This window comes from Terrapene carolina, unplaced genomic scaffold (genome assembly GCF_002925995.2).
Source record: "Terrapene carolina triunguis isolate 2854851 unplaced genomic scaffold, T_m_triunguis-2.0 Scaffold234, whole genome shotgun sequence".
Lineage (NCBI taxonomy): Eukaryota > Metazoa > Chordata > Testudines > Emydidae > Terrapene > Terrapene triunguis.
The window spans coordinates 6,254,792-6,274,735 of NW_020664585.1; the positions used below are offsets into that span (position 1 = coordinate 6,254,792).

The following is a 19,944-nucleotide window of genomic DNA, read 5'->3' on the forward strand; positions in this document are numbered from 1 at the left end:
GCTTTTTTTTTTTTTTTTTTTTAATTTTTTACATACGATGGTTTGAACATTCTAGTTATTTCCTTGAAGTTCAAGATTTTATGTTCTTTATGTTTTCATTCATGTTTGTAATTTTTGTTTTACTCCATCTAATCCACCCTGCCAGGCTAGTAATCTGGCCAAAGAACTTCAGGGCAAAGAGCAAAAGCTTCTTGACCTGGACAAAGACTTGGGTGTAGTAAATCAAGTTAAAGATTCTTTGGAAAAGGAGCTTCAACTTTTGGTGAGTAATTCTCAGAAATCTTGTCTCTACCCATTGGGTTCTCTTTGAGCTTTTTAGGGGGAAATCGTAACAGTTATCCAAGGGTCAAATGTAACAGTCCTTACTCCAGCAAAAATCTCAGTAATTTCAAATGGACTTTTGTCCAACTAAAGAATGCAGGCTTTGAGTCCAAGTGCTTTGTATATCTGATTTTCAAAATGAAAAGTACAATAAGATTAACTTTTACCTTATCAAGTTGTTGCCTAAGCAGAGCTCAGCTGTTACTGGTTTACAGTTAAAACATTGAGCCAGATAAAATGGGTTATATGATGTATTTGAAGAATAGTCATTAAGGTAGGTATAGTCCTTTTTCATTGTAAGTGCTGTATGAGTTAACACTACTTCACTCTGTTATTTACAAGCAGCTTTTGAATAACAAATTTTCACTTCCTTCTTGTTTTGCAACATAATAGTTAAATTTCCCAGTGTTCTACATTTGGGCTAGCTCCTGCTGAGATTATCCCAGATTTAGGAGCAGGGCCGGCTCCAGGCACCAGCTTAACAAGCAGGTGCTTGGGGCGGCCAAGGGAGAGGGGCAGCACCTGCGGCAATTCGGGGGCGGCAGGTCCCTCACTCCCTCTAGGAGCGAAGGACCTGCCGCTGAACTGCCGCCGCCGATCACGGCTTTTTTTGTTTTTTGGGTTTTTTTTTGCTTGGGGCGGCAGAAATGCTGGAGCCGGCCCTGTTTAGGAGGAAGCAAGATGTGAGTGTCTCAGTATGTTGATTAAGGAGCCCCAGTATTTTCTCTCTTTGTATCCTGGCCTTTCCTCAGATGTCCCTAACTTTCCATCTCTTCCTGCCATTATGGCTGGAAAAGACTGGTATGAGATTGGCCACAAGGCTGCATGGGGCCATTCAAACAACAAGTCCACCATAGCCTGTGAGCTAAAGTTTATAACTTTTTTAAAGTGAGGTCCAGGCCCGAGACCTGTGAACCATGTCTGCCACACAGAGCTTTGCTGCTGCTGTACCACTATCCTAGTTTACAAAGACGTTGTAAGGGACCGCCTTTCAAACTAAGATGGGGAGATTTTTTTTTCTTTTACTTCTCTGTGTTGCCAAGTTCAAAAGAGACTATAAATTACAAGTCAAAAACGTCTTACACACTTATGACAGTAGTGGGTCTTTATCGAATCAGGAAATGAAAAAATAGTAACACTACTTTTAATGAAGTTCATATTTGAATAATAGTGTGTCATTACCAAATGGTTAAAACTTGTCTTGGGTTTTCATTCCCTTCTAGAAAGGAAAGTTTACTAGTGCTGCTGAAGAGGCGGAAAGTGTTCAAAAATCTATGCAAGGTATGTTTCCCTAGAATCGAAATGCATCCCCTCAAAACCCGCTGGGAAAAAATGGTGCAGAAAAAAATTTCTTCAAGAGCCTAAGGGTTATTATATTTGTTAATTTAGCAGGATTTGTCTTGGCAACTAGGAATAAAACAGGATTTTTTGTCTCCTCCTTGTTTGATTTGAGAGTAATATGCATTCTTTGTAAATTAGGTTTGCTTTAACAAGATGACCCACAATAACTGTGGAATTAACTTTATCTTTTAAATATGATTTTATTTCCATAGAAACTATTAAAAAACTAAACCAAAAAGAAGAGCAATTTGCACTCATGTCTTCGGAACTGGATCAGTTAAAATCTAATTTGACAGGTAAGGAAATGACAAAATTGAAGGGTTTGGAATGTGCCATCAGCTTTATGCTTTCATGCCACCTGCTGCTCTTATCACATGGTGATGACTAATACTCACACGGTGGCAGACATGTGTCTGCAAACTAGCTTTGGGAAGCTAGAAAGTCAGATTCCTGTTTGAGCCAAGCCCAGTGCCTAGTTCCAAGCTAAAACAAACCATGTCATTAGTGTGAAGTGTAAGCACAACTGAAAAACGATATATAGGGATGCTGCGAAGCGACCATGGCAAGGAAGTAATGGAAAAGTATTTCCTTGCTCAGCTCGCTTCCTGGTTGAACCTTTGTTGCTTAAGTCTATTCCAAGGAACTGGTTAAAGCTTTGCATTAGGTATTTATCTGCTTTAATGGCACAAACAGTCAAAAATGTGTTAATATTGCAACTGATCTAAGTTGATTATTAGTGGAGATGCTCCAGGGTGAAGGCTGGGGAAAGAGGATGACACACTCAGGGTACCGCAGAGAGTAGGGTATGTGTAGCTATATGCCTCAGTGAAAACCAGGATGTGCCCACTCTGCAGTATGTAGCTACATGCATCAGTGAAAGGCTCTGGCAGTGGGATACTGTGACAGTCTGTATCCTTACGTTCACCCGATGGTGTGAGCAGTTAAGCAACCGAAGCCATGCCTTTTTAATAGAAAGTTCAGGGTCATCATTGATCTGGTTGAACAGAACTAAAGGCTCAAATTCCAAACTGCTATGCTGGAGTCTCGTACTACCAGAATTTTATATGGAAATTGTGCACATAAAAGAAAAATAAAATATGGTGGTAGATGCCTTGTCCAGGAAAGAGGGCCCTGACTTACTGCCTACAGGTCAGCCAGTGGGTAACCCTCCTGCAGCTTTGTAAAGGGGGAGAAGGTGTGACAGTCTATATCCCTATGTTCACCCTTTTTACAAAACTATAATGGATTTCATACAAAATATGCCTTGAGGTATCATTTGAAAACTCTTAATGTGCTGATCATTATTGTCCTGGGAAAATGTGTGGCAACATGGTATGTAAAGTTAAGATTCTACTGTATAACATTACTGAGACATATTCCAAGTTTAGAAAAACAGGCATCCCAGCTTGGCGAATTGAGGGGACACAGTGTCCATCAGTCCAGATTGTACCCTGGGTAATGCAACAAATGTTACACGGGGAAAACACAGGTTGGTCATGTAGAGAGCTGTGTAGGGTACATACCCTAGAGGTTCAGGCATGTGTTTACTTGCATAAAGAGTGGCTCACCAGCTACACTGCTACATATAGCCATGCTAGGGGGTGCATATAGTATATGCACTCTACACACTGCCATAAGGAATGTGCAGTGTAAGGGTACCCTTGGTGTGGTTCATGAAATGCAACATGTAAATAGCATGTGCCTGTAACAGACATGTAAAAAGCATATGACAGCTCATGAAAAGAGTATGAACCCTATTTACATCTGAAGAATCCTTTTTGGTTTGGTTGTTAACTTCTTCCTAACGTCTGTGACCTTCGAGCTAGCACATCACCATCCCCTGTCACATAACCTGTAGTACCATTTCCCACTATACACATCCACCTAATCTCTTTACTGCAATCTAAACTGACCTTATGTATATAGAAGAAAACCTACTAAGCCCAGTGACTTGATGTAGCTCTCATTGATCCTTGTGTTTACACTGCTCTAAAGACCAATTGGCTTAATATTCTTCCCTTGATAGCTGCATGTAACTTCAGTTAAGTGAGTATGCCCAAATGTTGTATTCTTGATTAATTGTTTTTCCTACAATTTACAGTCCAAACCCAAACGTGACTTTGTTTTGGAAGTTCAACGTGCTAATTTTATGGCACCAGGCTAACTCTGATGTTTACACTCTCTTGTTAGCATCTAGGTGCGTTGTGCATGGTCTGTGGATTAAATTTACTAGAATATTAACTTTTTTTATGTTCAGTTATGGAGAAAAAATTGAAAGAGAGGGAAGAAAAAGAACAGCAGTTGTCTGAAGCTAAAGCCAAACTCGAGAATGATATAGCAGAAATAATGAAGTCCTCGGGAGATAGTTCTTCTCAGCTTACAAAGATGAATGATGAGCTGCGGTTAAAAGAAAGGTATCCCGTTGCTATCAGAGCCTTTTCCTCCCATTTGTTCCTACATTTTTTGTCCTTTTGTAAGTAGCTATGAAAACTCATCCTGCAACAAATCTGTTTCACATTGATGTGACAACCGAGCTTGTCCCACCAAGTTCATTCTGTCTTAAATACTCTGTACATATATCGGATTAAAGAGCCACTTGGTTTACAAATTATTTAATAACTTCTTATTTATGTAACATCATCTGGCACTTTTGAAACTGAATATACTTTTTCATGGTTTGATTATCATTGCATCTCTTTTAGCTTAGACACAGAAAGTAAACTATACAATTTCTGGTTCTCATGCACGAGTACAATGCATGCAACCCAAACAGTGCAAGGGAATGTGTTTGTTTTAAACATAACTTTAATGCAAACATTTCTGTTTTTGCAAAACCCTGAACTTTGGGGTCAGATTTACCCTGACACTGGTACTTTTGTGTGCATTGAATCTTGTTATTGGTGCATTTAATTTGATAGAACATTCTGCACACTTCTTAGTGATTGAATAAACCTTTTTCTAAACTTTTGGTCTGTATTAAAGATTTAATAGAAGCATGCTGCAAGTTAGAGAGCGAGCGCTATGTGTCTGTACGTTAGTTACATTTTTGGAAAAAAGTCATTTTGCTAATTTCTGATTGATTGATTTATTGATTGATTTTAGGAAGCTAGAAGAACTACAAATTCAGTTTACAAAATCAAATGAAAAGGCAGCTCAGCTGCAGGAAAATGTGGAACAGACAACACGTAACGCTGAACAGAACCAGCAGGAAACACTTAAGAATCATCGGGCTGAATTGAAGAAAATGCAAGATAAATTAGTAGATCTGGTAAGAAGAACTATAGAAAATGCTAACTAGTTGTGTTGGAAAGAGTATTAAAAAAAAAAAAACAAAAAAAACCCACTAGATTTCTGATTGTATTCAAATTGCTCTAAAATCTGACAGGAAAAGCAAATTGAGAAAAGCCAAAATCAGTATAAGGATCTGCAGATGACACATGAAAAAACCAATTCTGAGATGATCGCTGAGCACAATGCAGCCATCAAAGAGCTTAAACAGAATCTGCTGGACACAGAAGAGATGCTGAAAAGTGCAAAAGAGAAAAACAGCGACTTGGAAAAACAGGCTGAGGAGCTGAAAAAACAAGCAGAACTTGCCAAAGTACGTATGTCTTTTAAGCAAGTAATTGCTCTATTATCTCTTTCCTTACAATGACTCACTCCTTTACCATTTAACCTAACCCATTTGTATTAACTTTGGTTTTTGGTATTCACTCAGTGAAAATTTATCCAGACTAGATGAAGTATTAAGGAAAGGAAACCTACGCCATTGACTATTAGATAATCTTTATATCCATATTTTAGTTTAATATAAAGTATGGTACTTAGCCATTAACTTTATATCCTCATAGATTTCTGTTCCAGTCAGAACCAGTTGGAATTAAATTTTATTTCTCTTTAATAAGGGATTTTAAGCATCTGGATTTTAAATAATTAGGTGTACTTAGAAATATTTTCTTTACAGGCACCTTGTTACTGAAATTCTTTTGTAAATCAAGTCCATGTTGTGTATAATAATTTTGCCCTTAGCTTGATTTAAATAACTTTCACTGATTTTTCTGTTTCCTGGATATTGTTGCTTGCTTCCATCTCTCATTCATTGTTTATTTGCCTTAAGCTTTGTGTTATGTTACGCTTTAGCAGAATATTTAGTGTATAAATTGACACACGAAAGTTAAAGTATCCAACATATTTCTGATGTAGTATTTGAACAAATTAACCTTTTTATGATAAGGTATCATGGGTACATTACTCATGTAGTATAAACACTATATAAAGTAACTAGAAGTCAGCATCTGGTATAGCTCCCTGGATTAACTGTAATCCAACTCATCCAGGTATTGACTAAATCTTGTTGGTTTTGTCTTCTACAATAGCTTTTTAAAATCACTCCATGCTTAATCTATGTAGATGGTACCATTTAAATCATTTTTTTGGGGCAGGGGGGCATTATTGGAGCTATCTTAATAAAAAGCCAAACTCTAGTATGGATGAACACACAACTAGTGCATCCTTTAACATAACTATCATTAATTAGTTCCACTAGATCGTCTCACTAGCTAGTCATTGTTTTGTAATAAAAATGGCTTTAACGTTTTTCAGCAGTTGAGATTACACAGAGACTTGTGTCAGTATATACGCTTTTTTAATTTAAACAATAATAGCTCTATTTGTCCTTAATCCATACTTCTCATTTGTCTGTTTGACTTCATTTTTGTTTCCCTTCTCCCCAACTTTATTTCTTTAGTCTTTAACTTCTGTGTTAGCATCAGCCAAAAAAGAGATTGAACTAATGTCAGACGAGATGAGGGGTTTGATATCAGAGAAGGAGATTCTGGCACAGGAGGGAAATGCTTTAAAGTTAGAGAAAGGTTCACTATTATCAAAACTACTAGAGTTGGAATCCAAGCTTATGTTGTTGCAACAAGATCAGGAAAAGCTTTGGACAATAAATGAAGAACTTGATTCAGAAAATAAAAAGATCTTAAAGGAAAAGCAAGAAGCTGAAACTAAAAGTCAACAGGAAAGCACAGAAAAGGCAGCATTAATTTCTGAGAAACAAAAGTTATTTATTGAAATAGGGACAACACAGAAAGATCTTCTAAAAATAAGTAGAGAAAATGATGCTCTACGCTCTTCAGAATCAGCGCTGCTCCAACGGCTGGAAGAACTTCAGACCAGCAAAGATGCTTTGGTTCTGGAATCTCAGAAGCACATTAAGGAAAGAGAAGAACTGGAGGATAATCAGAAAATGCTTTCTGAGGAGAATGCTACTCTTCTTAAAGACAAGGATGATGTCATCCAGAAGCTGAAAAGCTCTTATGAAGACCTGGCCAGAGATCAAAAGGAACTCCTGCAAGAATTATCTGCTCTGGCTGCAGAGAGAAATTCAGTCTTGGATAAAAATTTGGCTCTTGAAAGCACACATGTGGCCTTAAAAAATGAAAGGGACGATCTGTTGCAAAAAAGGCAAGACCTGCAATCTGAAAAGGAAGCACTTCTTAAAAGTCAGGAAGAGCTGCATGTGAGCTTAGAAACTGCTCTTAATGAGGAAAAGGCCCTAAATAGGAAAACTGAAGGACTGAAAGCAGAGCTAGATGCTGTGATTAAAGAACTTAAAAAAGCTACCAAAGACAATGTAGAGTTGCAGGCCTCCTATGCTAGTCTCTCTAAACTGCTTGAAGAGATTAAAGCCAGTAGGGAGTCAACAGACTCCGAATGTATCCAGTTATTACAAGAGAAGGAAGCTCTCTCTTCATCTGAGCGGAGACTTTTGTCTGAAAGGGACGAACTTTTACATGAAAATAAGGCAATTGCGGAAAAGCTTGCCAAGACCTCAGAAGATGCCACCCTTGCTGAGAGAGCTGTAAATGAGAAGATCAGTCAACTGAGCAGAGAGAAGGAATTGGCTTCTCAGAAGTCAGTGAAACTTAAAAAGCAGAATGATGCCCTTCTCAAAGAAAAGGACATGTTAGAAACCAAATGTGCAGAGCTGCTCACTGAAAAACAGTCTTCTGCAAATGCACTGTGTGACTTGAAAAGAAAACATGAGCTGGACATCTCAGCCAAGAAAGCACTCGGTCAAGAGAAGGCAAAGCTCCTGAGTGCCGTTGAAAGCCTCAAGAGAGAACTGGACAAGAAAACCCAAGAAAATCAAGATCTAGTAGCCTATAACTGTGAACTTTCAAAGTGTCTGAAAGAGGCTCAGAGTGCCAAAACACTACTAGGTAATGAACTTTCTGCTGTTTCGCAAGCCAAGCAAGTTCTGATGGCTTCCTTCAAAACCTGTTCCTCCAGTAAGGAAATGCTAGCCAAAGAGAGGACTGAATTGCAAGAAGAATGTCAGAAATTAAATGAAGAGGTCAAAATTATGCAGGAGAATTTAACAATAGAAAGGGAAGCTAGAAAGCTGGAAAAAGATTCATTCTTATTGGGACATGCAGAACTTCAGAACACCATCAGCTTCTTAGAGAGGGAGAAGGAGCAGCTAACAGTTAAAAATAAAGAATTGCTGTCTGAGAAACAACTGCTGGTTCAGGAGAAACAAAAGTCTGAATCCAAACTAGAGGAAATCATTAAAGAAAAGGAGGTTCTCAGCACAGAGACTGATCAACTTGCCTCCAATATTGAAAAACTAAAGAGTGATTTTGCTTCATTGACTAAATCGAAGGCAGAGCTCCAGGACTTGCATGCCTGTCTCTCCAGTATCCTAGAAGATCTTCGGCATAGCCATGAGGTGACTGAATTGGAGCGAACGAAGCTGCTCCAGGAAAATGAGAGCCTGCTTGCGGAACAGAAGAATCTGATCATGATAAAGGAAGAAATACTGAAAGAGAAGGAGAAGTTTTCTGAGGACTATTACAAACTGCATGAGGAAGTAATGCTTTTAGCACAAACTAATGGTGACCTTTCAGCCAACCTACTGGTGTTGCAGAACAAAAATCAGATGCTACTGGTGGAAAAGGACAAACTTGCTTTGAAACTAAAAGAAACTGAGGCTCTTCAGACACATACAGTAACGCAAAAATCTGAGGTATTGAAACACACTGTTAAACCAGTCAAGTACAGTTACTAACACTGAGCACTAACTTCAATGGTTTTGATGTCTGCACTTTAATTGCACGACCAGCACTTCATCTTAATGTAGACAGACTGTAATTATCTTCCCTCTTGGTATCTTGGTATAGTACCCTGTTTGTCTCAAGTTGTCTGTAATGATGAGTGTGAAAGATCTTTTAACACCCATAATAAAAACAATTCAAAGCTTAATCATAAGGAACTATGTTGTCGCTGAATGCTGCAAGAAAACAATTTTGAAACTGTGAATAAAAAGGAAAATATTTTTTTCCAAATCCTATAGGAGAAATTTAACATTAGTAGAAAAAGTACTTTCTAGCTAATAGTAAATGGGTACAAATGAACATGATTTTAGACTTGGTGCTCACCATACCTTTTTATTTTAAAAAAATTGAATAAAAAGAATATTAGTTTAAATTTACATGGTGATATAAAATAAAATTTTACTCCAGTAATTGGACAAAAGGAATTGTAAGACAATCCCCTAGCAGGCTTGGGTTTTTTTTGAACTTTCAAAACATGTTGTAATAAATTGGCAGCTGAGTGTGTTCTTTTTATTCACAGTAGTGTTTATATTCACCACCAACAGAGCAGTAAATAGAACTTTGAGCCAGACCTTGCTTGACTTATAAACTGCAAAACCACTTAAAGTATGAATTTTGTGGGGTGTTTTTTAATTCCAAATACTTTCAGAATATTTTACTCCAATCTAAAGCTTTGTGTATGATCTTCAAAGATTTAATTTCACAAGCGCAAGTCATCATTAACAATGTTAAAGTAACATATGTAACGTTAACTTGATAGCTGAATCTTTTTTGTTCTCCTATTTTAACTTTTAGGATCCTGTCAAAGCAAATTCAACACAACTCCTCTTTATAATTCCACATCTATCTAAAAGATCAGTCTGGTGGTGGTGAATATCTATTGAACAACTATGATTATAAGATGTTTGGGGCATTTAAGGGTAATCACAGTGGATATAATTAGGGCCATTCAGGGATTTAATAACAAAAAAAAAAAATACAACCTCAATGAGGACACAAGCATGGGATTGTAATTCATTTCTGCATGGAATTCGACCTTTTAAGATCTATTTGATACTTTATGCAGCTTCAGAATGCAGATAAATTTCCAGTTTTAGTTACAAAAATGAAGCTGTTTAACATATTTGATTCAATATGGAAAAAAGCTGGCAAGTAACTGAGTTCTGCATAAAGTAAACAAAATATAGTATAACGGCTGGTCTGCATTGGAGTGTTCCATCCAGTAATAATTCTCTCTTATATTTAGGCTGCTAAAATGGCAGAAGATGCTTTGCAGGTAGTGGAGCAGGTGACCAAAGAGAAGGATGCCCTTCATCAAGAAAAGATCGATACACTGGCCTCCTTGGAGGACTCCAGACAGACAAATCAGAAGCTTCAAAATGAAGTAACCACTTTTAAATGTTTATATATGAAAATAGTCACAAAGTTCTTGAGACTTGCTGGTATTCCTTAAAATGTCCCTGTATTATAATGTGAAATCTACATCCAAATAGTCAAAAGCACCACAATTTATCAGTGAATATGTGCTCTTTGAGGTACCTACATTTCCCATACAACTTTAGTTATATGTTGAGCTGGACATGCGGTCACTTCCTTCTGCTAGTCAGATCTGATCTTTGCAAGTGAGAGGTTGTTTAAATCCTATTTTTCTGTATATAACAAATGACCTAAAAAGAAAAAAAAACTGTAGGGGCAGGTTTAGTTTTTACTCTGCAGTCCAGAAGTGTTTTTTTTTAAGTGCCTAAACCAATAGGATCACAGCACAGGGGACAAGAGAAGGGGAAAGGACTATTGGTGAGTGGGGAAAAGGAGAAGAATGGGATGAATAACCTTTGTCACTGTCCCACCACAGAGCTCATCACGGCCATCTTGGCATGGGCTACTAGATAGTACCCACAGCTTCTCTATGTATTACACTAGTACAACCTTGTAGATTACATGCTTCTACAGCTCTTGTGTGTCCAGCTATAATTACAAATACACCTCTACCCCGATATAATGCGACCCGATAGAACATGAATTTGGATATAACGCGGTAAAGCAGTGCTCCGGGGGAGCGGGGCTGTGCACTCTGGCGGATCAAAGCAAGTTCGATATAACACGGTTTCACCTATAATGTGGTAAGATTTTTTGGCTCCAGAGGACAGCGTTATATCGGGATAGAGGTGTACTCTATTACCTATATGCTCATGGACCTTGGCTTTCCACGATGCTAGAGCAGCATTTATCTACTGTGATGAGAGATGCAGCATGGTACAGTAGACAGGGCACAGATACAGAAGATCTACGTTCTAAGCCTGGCTTCATCAGTGACTCACTGTGTGGCCTTGGGCAAGTTGTTTACAATAACTTCTCTGTGCCTCAGTTTCTTCATCTTAAGTGGATAGTCCTTACCCTCCAATAAAAAGCACTACCAAAGTGCTAACTAATAGTAACATTAGTAATCCACAGAAGTTCTCCCTTCCTAATCTAGCCTACAAAAATTTGAGCTTCTGTGCATGGTTATTAAAGGATCCTCTGTGTGACCTGAAGTTTCACGGCAGCATCTTCATTTCTCCTCCTCTGATTTATGTATTATTATTTATCATTTACTATTTATTATGGCAGCGCATAGAGGCCACTCTCAAGAGTGAGGCCCTACTATGCTAGGTGCTGTACAAACACACATGAGTTGCAATTCCTGTCCCCAAAAAGCTCGCAACCTAAGAAATACCACAGTACTTTCCATGATGATGCTGAGTCAAGGAGCCCCTCCTACCCTTGTTTTTCCCCTTTTGTAACAGTGCACTTTTTTTTTGGTAGTGGTGTCTTCACTAGCACCCTAATCTCTTTTCCCCACAAATTGCCTCCAGGCTGCAGAGATGCAAGTATAAACTGATTGTTTGAAACAAAAAGATGTGGGGAAACATACTTGAGCACACTGGCTGGTACAGGCTGTGCAGATGATTCTCTAGAATTTTCTGATGTCTTTAAGATAATGAGCATTTTGAATGGGAAATACCAGGCTAACCTAATGCCATAGGCTTCTATTGAAACATAATTCTCAATGATTTTGAGGCAATGTTGATTGCTTAAGAGAGATGACATTATTAATGCCAGAAGTGGAATTTCTGGGCTGTTTAAAATAAAAATCCACTGTTCTGTAATGCCATCGAAGTAGCTGGAGATTATCTGTTACATAATATAATGTATTACTGAGTGCTTGTGAACAGATGAGGTTTACAATCTGATAAGTGCTTACATGATAGATGCATGCACAGTAAATACTAGAAGGCTTTCTACAATTTGTACCAAAACAACAAGACCTCTCAAAAGAATGGATTTCCCATTATTGCAAACACAACATCCAGCCTACTATTTCTCGCTGATTAAGGTACAGTAAAGCTTAACCATATGGTTAATTATGTATGTTTTTACCTAAGATCAGGGGGGGAAAACTCTATACAAATAGCACTCAATTATAACAAATCATACTACATTAATTTTGCTAAAAATGTTGAGTTGTAGGGACAGTGCTTAGACAGGTAGGTGTCTGTGTGAAATGTGGTGGATAGATTTCTACTTATATTATTATCAGTTAGTCTTAAATTAACCTTTAACTTGCTATGCTGCTGGAATTGCATTGAACACAGTTAGGTTTGTTACACTTTTGTTAGTCCAATACTTCCCAGTGCAGATAGACTAATTTAACTCTTCACTTACCAAGACTTAAAAATAAAAAAAGTGCAACAGTTCAAAATGTCAGGCCTCCATTTTCACAAATGCTTGACTATTTGCAAACAATTTGTTTGAAAATTATATGATTCCATGAATTTTTAACAAGATTTCCTTCCCTCCCCCAAGCTGGACAAACTTAAACAAAACAGCCTGAAAAACGAAGAGGAACTTAACAAGTCAAAAGAGCTTCTAAATCTGGAGAACAAGAAAATGGAAGAATTTAGAAAAGAAGTGTAAGTATTTAAATGTTTGTTGAGCCTTTGAACTCTTCCATAGTTATTCTATGTGAGTATGTAGCAATTACGTTTCATAAATGAGTCTTTTTACCAGCTTGTGACGGGGTTGGGACTCACCACCTGGGCGCCTCCTACTGGTTACTCTGGGAATTAGCTCAGTCCAGTGGAGCGTCCCCTCTCGGTGGTATCCCGCCCGTTGTCTTGCCTTCGATTGGCTTCTGAGCCCACATCGCTCACCAACTCGCGGTGTCCTCTTCCGGACCACTGCCCTCCGGCAGTGCCCCTTAGTCCAGCCACACCCCCTTTCGGGGGGGGAGCGGTGTCAATCAGCAGTCTCTATGTCCAGCCACCGTGGTCAACCACACACCCCAAAATCTAATCCCTCCTGTCAGGGATCTGGCGTGGTCTATAATGGCCGCTCCCTACGGCCAATGGCTGGGTGTACTGCAAGGGGGGAAGGGGAGGACCCAGGCCCGCCCTCTACTCTGGGTCCCGACCCAGGGACCCTCTGGCAGCAGCCTCGCTGTCCTCCTTCTCTCCCCTCGTCTGTCTGCTTCCTTGGGCCGCTTCCCCTACGGCCCCTCGCACCGGCTAGGCCCTTCCCCTAAGGGCCTGCAGCCTGGCAGACACCGGGCTGGAGTTTCCTTCTGCTCCCCCGGGCCTGCCCAGCACTGCGCTGTCCTGGGTGCTAGTCTCCCACCCTGGAGACAGACCTTCCCCTGTCCAAGGCCTACTCTATCCCCCTCTCACATGGGGGTGGGGCACTCGCCTCGCCACACAGCTCATCTACAGTATCCTCATTTATAAAACAGAGGTACTGTACTTTGTTACAATTCACTACTAACTTGGCTTCTGAAATATGTAAAACATGGAAACGGAGCACTGCCATGGCTCTCTGAAGGTTATTGAATTATTTGTGGAGATGTTTTAAATTATGGTGCATTAATTGAATTAGTCTGAGGTGGCATACAGTTCTGCCACATGGGGGCACCAATTTATTTCAAAAGCATCAATCCAAACATCTTGCAACATGTTTAGCCTCTAGTGTAGCTGGAGCTCAATGTGATTGCTGATCATGGTCCACTCCTAATCTAGACAGCCTCATCCTAGATTCTGAAATTGGAATGTAGCTGGCAATGGGTGAAGCAGAGTGTGCTGCTGTTTGGGCTCACATTTACCTGGACTCTACAGTGTTAATATAATCATTTATTTTGTCAATAAACCTAACCAGTAGGTCTCCAAAGAAAATGTAGGGAGTAGATATATATGTAGTAACAAAGTGCCTTAGCTGAGTGCCATCCCTGGGCAGTACTAAATGAAACACACATAGTCTCTCTGGTTTAAAGCCCTCTAGCCACAATTTGGTTAGTGCATGTTAGCCTCCGAATAAAACTATTAGCTCGTAACTGGTGTCCAGCAGCCTAAAACTATGTCCCTCCCTGAACAAAGACACAGCATGGCTACTGGCCCTTCAGTGTCCCAAGGTTTAGAGACTTGGCACACTGAACCTCAGGTCTCCAATCCCACCCTTTCTGTGTGGAGAGAATTTGCTGACCTGTTGGGGAGATTCAGAACCTGGAACTTGGACTGCAGGGCTGAGATGGTTGCTTGTGATTTTCAAAACGATGCAGGGAATTTTTTCCCCACACGTGACTGGTGCTCTTAGATCAAGGCAGTCCAGGTAAGGAGAGACAGGGTTTCTTGCAGAATACACAACATTAATGGTATGTTCCAGCACCTGCACCACGGTATTGATTTTTCTGTCCTTTTAAAAACCTAGATGGCTGTCAGAGAGAGGCCCCTTCTGGTGTGACAGGATTTCATTCTATCAGTAATTCCCATCTGCTTCAGCGCTTGTAGAAAATGCCAAGGCAAAGTAATTATTTCCAGACTAGTTGTTCTAGTCCTAGAACCCCAGGAAGTGTGCAGATCCCATTTTTTATTAAAAATTATTCTTCTGCAACTTGTCAGGAAAAATTATTTGTAGAAATTGCTGTTTAGGCTTCAGTAAAGGGGACTTGTAGATAAAGGAAATTGGTTTCCTCTCACTTGGTCCTCTTATGATTCTGTTTAAGGCAAACCTTAATCATAGCCAATTGCTGAACATGGTCTCTAATTACCTGTGATTTTGGACTTCATGGATGGGGGGGTAACTAATCTAATTTGACAGGTAATTGTCATACTGATTTAAGATTATTAAATTATAAATACTTTGACATGTAAACAAAGTAATTAACATTGGTAAAGGATGGAGCTGAATTTGGCAGCTGCAGCTTTCCTTGAACTCCTCAGCAGTCTGTGTTGCCAGAATGCCTTTGGGATGCCCAGTAGGTGATGGTAAACTCTTGTAATTGTGGAGGGGAATAATGCAGGAGAGCCCTTTCAATAGCCCGCTGTGGCTCTGTAGGTAGAGAAGTCTTTCAGTGGAGGTGGTAACCATTTTTGCAAAAGAGCTTAACATATAAAACTGGGCACCAGAGAAGCAGTGATACTGGTTGGATTTTACTTACCTGGTTAATAAACTCCATGTCAAATGCTCTTTTTGACATCCATTAAAATTCTCAGATACAAATGAATTACAATGGAATTCTGTGGTTTCACACAAGTCCACGCCACTATTTGTGTGCCTTTAACATCAGGAATCTGACTTCCTGACACACTAGTGCCAAAATCAAAAGTCAAAGCACTGATACGGACTGCAGCACAGCAAACAAGTGAGGTTAAAATTAGATGTGTCCCTGCATTAGCAAGCAGATTCATACCAAGATAATTTGATTCAGTGATGTGAGCCAGCACATTAAATCCAGTTTAACTAGGCCTTATTAATAGAGCATGAAAAACTGCACCAAAAATTGTTTACACTAGAGCCTGATCTTTAATAACTAATGTAGCTATGGCATAAGATCTAGGGAAAAGGGCTGGAAAATGTTAGCGTTAAGTTTGATACACACAACGCCGGATTACTTTTAATGTTGCTTGATAAAATGTTCATCATATAATATGAAATACTTTTGTTTAAACTGTAATTTAGTGAGTTAGAGGATAATGCTCCTGTTTTGTGAATCCTGTTACATAAATGTATCCCTCCGGGGCACATCAGCCATGGGTCATCATAACATATTTTAGTATTCTAGTCAGTGCTTGACTGTGAAATATTGGCACATATGACCATTGAGCCTCCCTTTAGGAAAGCAAAATACAATGGTAAAAAAACTGCCCAGATGAAATAAAATGCAACTTTTTTTTTATTTTTTTAAATCCTGCCAACTTCTACAGGAACTTATTAAATGACGTATACACAGAATATGTAACAGGCTTTTGTTTGTTTGTTTTTGTTTTAAATACATCAGTTAAAAATAATTCTAAAAAAAAATCCAATCTTATCAACAGCAACATGGATTAACGAAACTTGAAAATCCTAATTTGTTTTTTTGCTATTGGTGTTTATTTCATTGTAAAGACAACGAAAATAGACTAGTCATCTTTACGTTTTGGCTCACCTGACTTCATCTGTTCTTCAGTATTTGGGTTGCAAGCCATTCCAGAGAATATTTAAATCTGAACAAATGGGGTTTCCTTGATAATTTTAATTTCATAAACATTTCTGTTTGTATTAGATTTGGTTAAAAACTCTGTGGGTGTGTTTATGTGCCTGTACAGGGGGGTGGGATGTTAGAACTACCAGTCTGTCTCTTCAAACATAAATAACATACTTCAAACAAAATTTAATACCACAAATTAGCATATTTTTAAATCCAAGGGTTTTTAAACTCTTGGAGCCATGTAGAACTGGTAATAGGACGCTGAATAGACTTTCCCTTGCAGTGGTATCAGCTGCATTTAATGGAAAAGGGAAGTAATTGTGTGTTGTGCTCCCAATGCTCTCTTTTTCAGGGTTAACACTATCAATGTGCATTTAAGGTGTAGATTGTCACCTTTATTATAGATCCTATTAGACACGTGACCTAGATGTATTTTTCCAAGCTGTGAAGCAGATTCTCTCCCACAGTCTTTTCTTGCCTGTCTTGTTCCTATGGTAACCATGCACTTCCTGTCCTTGCAGAGAAGCGCTGAGACTGGCGGCTGCTCAGAAGTCCCAGCAGCTCACAGCCCTGCAAGAAGAGAACATTAAACTTGCCGAGGAGCTGGGCAGGAGCAGGGACGAAGTCACAACTCATCAGAAGGTAGGGTGGCTAAACACTTACTGTTCAGTGCTTAGAGGATGCTGCAGTTTGATTGTTTAAAATAATCCATACTATTTTCTCGGATGCCTGTGTGACCCTGTAATGCATGTTTGTGATTTAAAGGGATAGTTCATTTCAAGAGTGTTTAAATACATTTGCAAACCACCTCCATTAGAAGGTTAGAATCATAGGATGGTGGAGGGTGGTATGACCCATAAAGAATCTTTCCAAGAGAGATGTCTGTTTGAAGGCTTCAGGTAAGTGTGAATGAAATGTGCTGTAGCCAACTCTATATCCAAGGGTCTACTAAAGAGACACTCTAGTGGGAGTATTTTTTATTTTCCAAACTCCTCACTTTTCACATCCTTTCCCCCCTCTATTAAGAGAAACTGTAGTTGTTTTTAAAAACCCAGTCTTCCAGAGAGAATATTTTAAGGTGGTTTGGAGAATACCGTTCAAAACCCCTTTACTGAACTCTATGAAAATGGTAGTGGAAATATGCATACGTGTGTGCTTCTGTATTGTGTGTAAATGGTGGATATTAGAGGACTGGAGTTGGTATAAGGTTTTTTGGTGGCAGTGTAAAGTCTGTAAAGCTCTACGCCTTGTACATGTCAATAGAACCTTAAAATACATTTATTGTGGATGGAGCTTATTACATTGGTACTTGCAAATAAAGATTTAGAACTTAAATGTTAAGTGGCTTAATTGAAACTCTAGATCTCACATAGAATAATTCTGGTTATGTTAGAACCTCTTCCTGAAGTATAACCATTTAGATGATTTTTTTCAAAATTTGCATTTGAACTATGACACTGTGTCCTCTGACAGTAGTGTGTCTCATTCTAGGACATGACGTGCAATGTAAGAGCAGTATGTGAGCCACTGTCAGACACACGTTGCCATTGCATACAGCATGTGCCTTTGTGACAGCACTTAATGTGTTCTGTGATTTCAAGCTTTACTGGAAGTCTCCCTTCAAGCCCTGCTGCAGAACCTCATGCTCCACCAAGATTTGAGGGGGCAGACTTTCCCCAAAGCATCTCTTAGAGCTGAAGCCCGAGCCATTTCTAATTCCTGGGTGCTGTGACAGTAATAGTGCATGGAATCCTTCATTCTACAAAGTGCTTTGAAAGATGATTGAGGAATGTCCCTGCCATGCAGGCTCTGACCCTCCTCCTGAGTAGTGACGTGATAATAGGATGCTGTCTTCTTAAACAACCAATGGGAGCCTTTTTTGTCCCTTTCAAATTATGTCCGAGCTTTTGGGGGCAGCCAGCTCCTTTCTTCAGACCAACCACAACTGGAAAAGGCTTCCTCGGCAGCAGGGCCATCCATTGAATCAAACCTGGCCTTCAGTGCCTGGTCCAAGTAACCAGGCTTTGGGAGGTCCGAGGGGGAACGCTGCAGTAGCCCATGCAGCTCCTGGACTGTGTTCCCAGGGGGATAATAGCTGTCTGGATCACCTAGTTATGGATCTGCCAGCCTTGGCTGTCCCCAGCCTGCCCCACTCCCAGTTCTCCCACAAACACACATGCTCTTTGACAGCCAGAAGCCCTTGTGGAGCTGTGCTTTGTTGTTTTGCAGAGGAATGGACCTCCTGCCAGGCTCGTCTAATCCTGCCATCCTGCACAGTGTAAATTTACCAGTTCCATTGCATCCAGGGCTCTCTTCCCATGAGTGGAGGGCAGGATTTGCCCCAAGAGTCTAGTATCAAGGAGTCTTCCAAGGGCTTGGAAGGGAAACAGCTTAAATGCTAACTGTAGCTATTCATATCACACGAAATTCTCCTTGGTGAGGAAGGAACCTTAGTAATAATCTGAGCCCTTGAAACACTGAAATGCTGGCTGCTGGGTTTGCCCCATCTGCTAGTCAGTCCACATTGCTGCAAACCATGTAATTCACAGTGCCTATTAGAATACCGGGGAAATGACCTCAGGGGTAATCCTGCTGTGGTACAAAGGAGCACATGTGAATTGGTGCCATGGAAAATGCAGATTGTAGTGCCACATAACTGTTTTTAATGCAGCTCCTCTCAGTTCAGTTTTGGTTAGCTCAAGGTTGTATAATGTGCAAGACCTCTGCTTAGCAAAACTTATATCTGTTGCTTGCTTCGGATGGAGCTTGGCTGCTTAGAATGAAGTCTAGAGGTTCATAAACTAATAGCAAGCCTCCAGTGAGATAAAAGGACCAATATCCTTCCCTTTGCACACCACTCCTGAGCACCTCTCAGATGTGTCTAATTACGTTCTCCTCATAGCTCTGATTCTCATAATGAAATGGCTGTGAAGTCAACTTGCCTTCTGTGATGATCCTAGCTCACGAAACTCTGCCCTGTGCTAACACAGTCCCACCGAATCCCATCACCATCTCCTTTTTACTATCACGTGGGTAAATATACCATTCCTGGGACAGTGAGGCTAGCATGTAGGTCTCCTGTCAGGATTTCATAGTGCAAGTCTCTGCATTTCTCTCTCTATGGAGGTAATAGTGAAACTGCTGCAGAGCCCCTGTACGGGGCCGGATGCTGCTCACCTTGGAGTGAGAATGTTGTTAATTGAATGAGCATGTCCAGATTAGACCTCCTGTCCTTTCAGTCCATACGGGGCCCAAGCAGAAGGTGTAGGAAAGCCCTCAGAGTGAATAACATTGTAGGGTGAATCCATGGAGAAGGAATTTTAATATAGAGCATTGCTACATTGGGGACACTTTAGAGTACGAAGTAAAATTCTATCTTAACCAGGAGAAACAGGTTTCACGTAGAGTTGGCCATAGACCCAGTCTGCCTCTTTGTACAGTGGATTTTATTAGAAAAATAAAGAAAGAACCAAAATGTAGCAATTTTTTGCTCTTTGATTTTTTTGGGCCTTTTAAAATACAGTAAGACAGGTATCAAGCATATGTTGCAAGTATTTTGAGCAGTCACTATGGTAACCATATAAATTCTAGCAAGAGTGTTAGTCAACTGGGTTAGTGAATCTGTGGACACATGACGCATTTTGCAAAATTAATGAATACAGTGTC

At 39.7% G+C, this 19,944-nt stretch overlaps 1 protein-coding gene across 13 annotated transcripts in view; it reads left to right on the forward strand.

Annotated features, from left to right (window-relative positions):
- CLIP1 (CAP-Gly domain containing linker protein 1) overlaps positions 1 to 19,944 on the forward strand; it is a 111,736-nt gene that overhangs the window by 74,000 nt on the left and 17,792 nt on the right. For 7 of the 13 annotated variants that reach the window (XM_026656978.2, XM_026656980.2, XM_026656982.2 and 4 more), the window contains 10 exons: positions 146 to 262; positions 1,545 to 1,602; positions 1,875 to 1,958; positions 3,920 to 4,076; positions 4,765 to 4,930; positions 5,048 to 5,263; positions 6,410 to 8,695; positions 10,030 to 10,167; positions 12,627 to 12,733; positions 16,800 to 16,920. In XM_026656978.2, coding sequence (XP_026512763.1) covers positions 146 to 262; positions 1,545 to 1,602; positions 1,875 to 1,958; positions 3,920 to 4,076; positions 4,765 to 4,930; positions 5,048 to 5,263; positions 6,410 to 8,695; positions 10,030 to 10,167; positions 12,627 to 12,733; positions 16,800 to 16,920 — 3,450 coding nt within the window. The remainder of the gene's footprint in view (positions 1 to 145; positions 263 to 1,544; positions 1,603 to 1,874; positions 1,959 to 3,919; positions 4,077 to 4,764; positions 4,931 to 5,047; positions 5,264 to 6,409; positions 8,696 to 10,029; positions 10,168 to 12,626; positions 12,734 to 16,799; positions 16,921 to 19,944) is intronic. The other 6 variants (XM_026656986.2, XM_026656992.2, XM_026656987.2 and 3 more) reach the window with 1 other exon arrangement.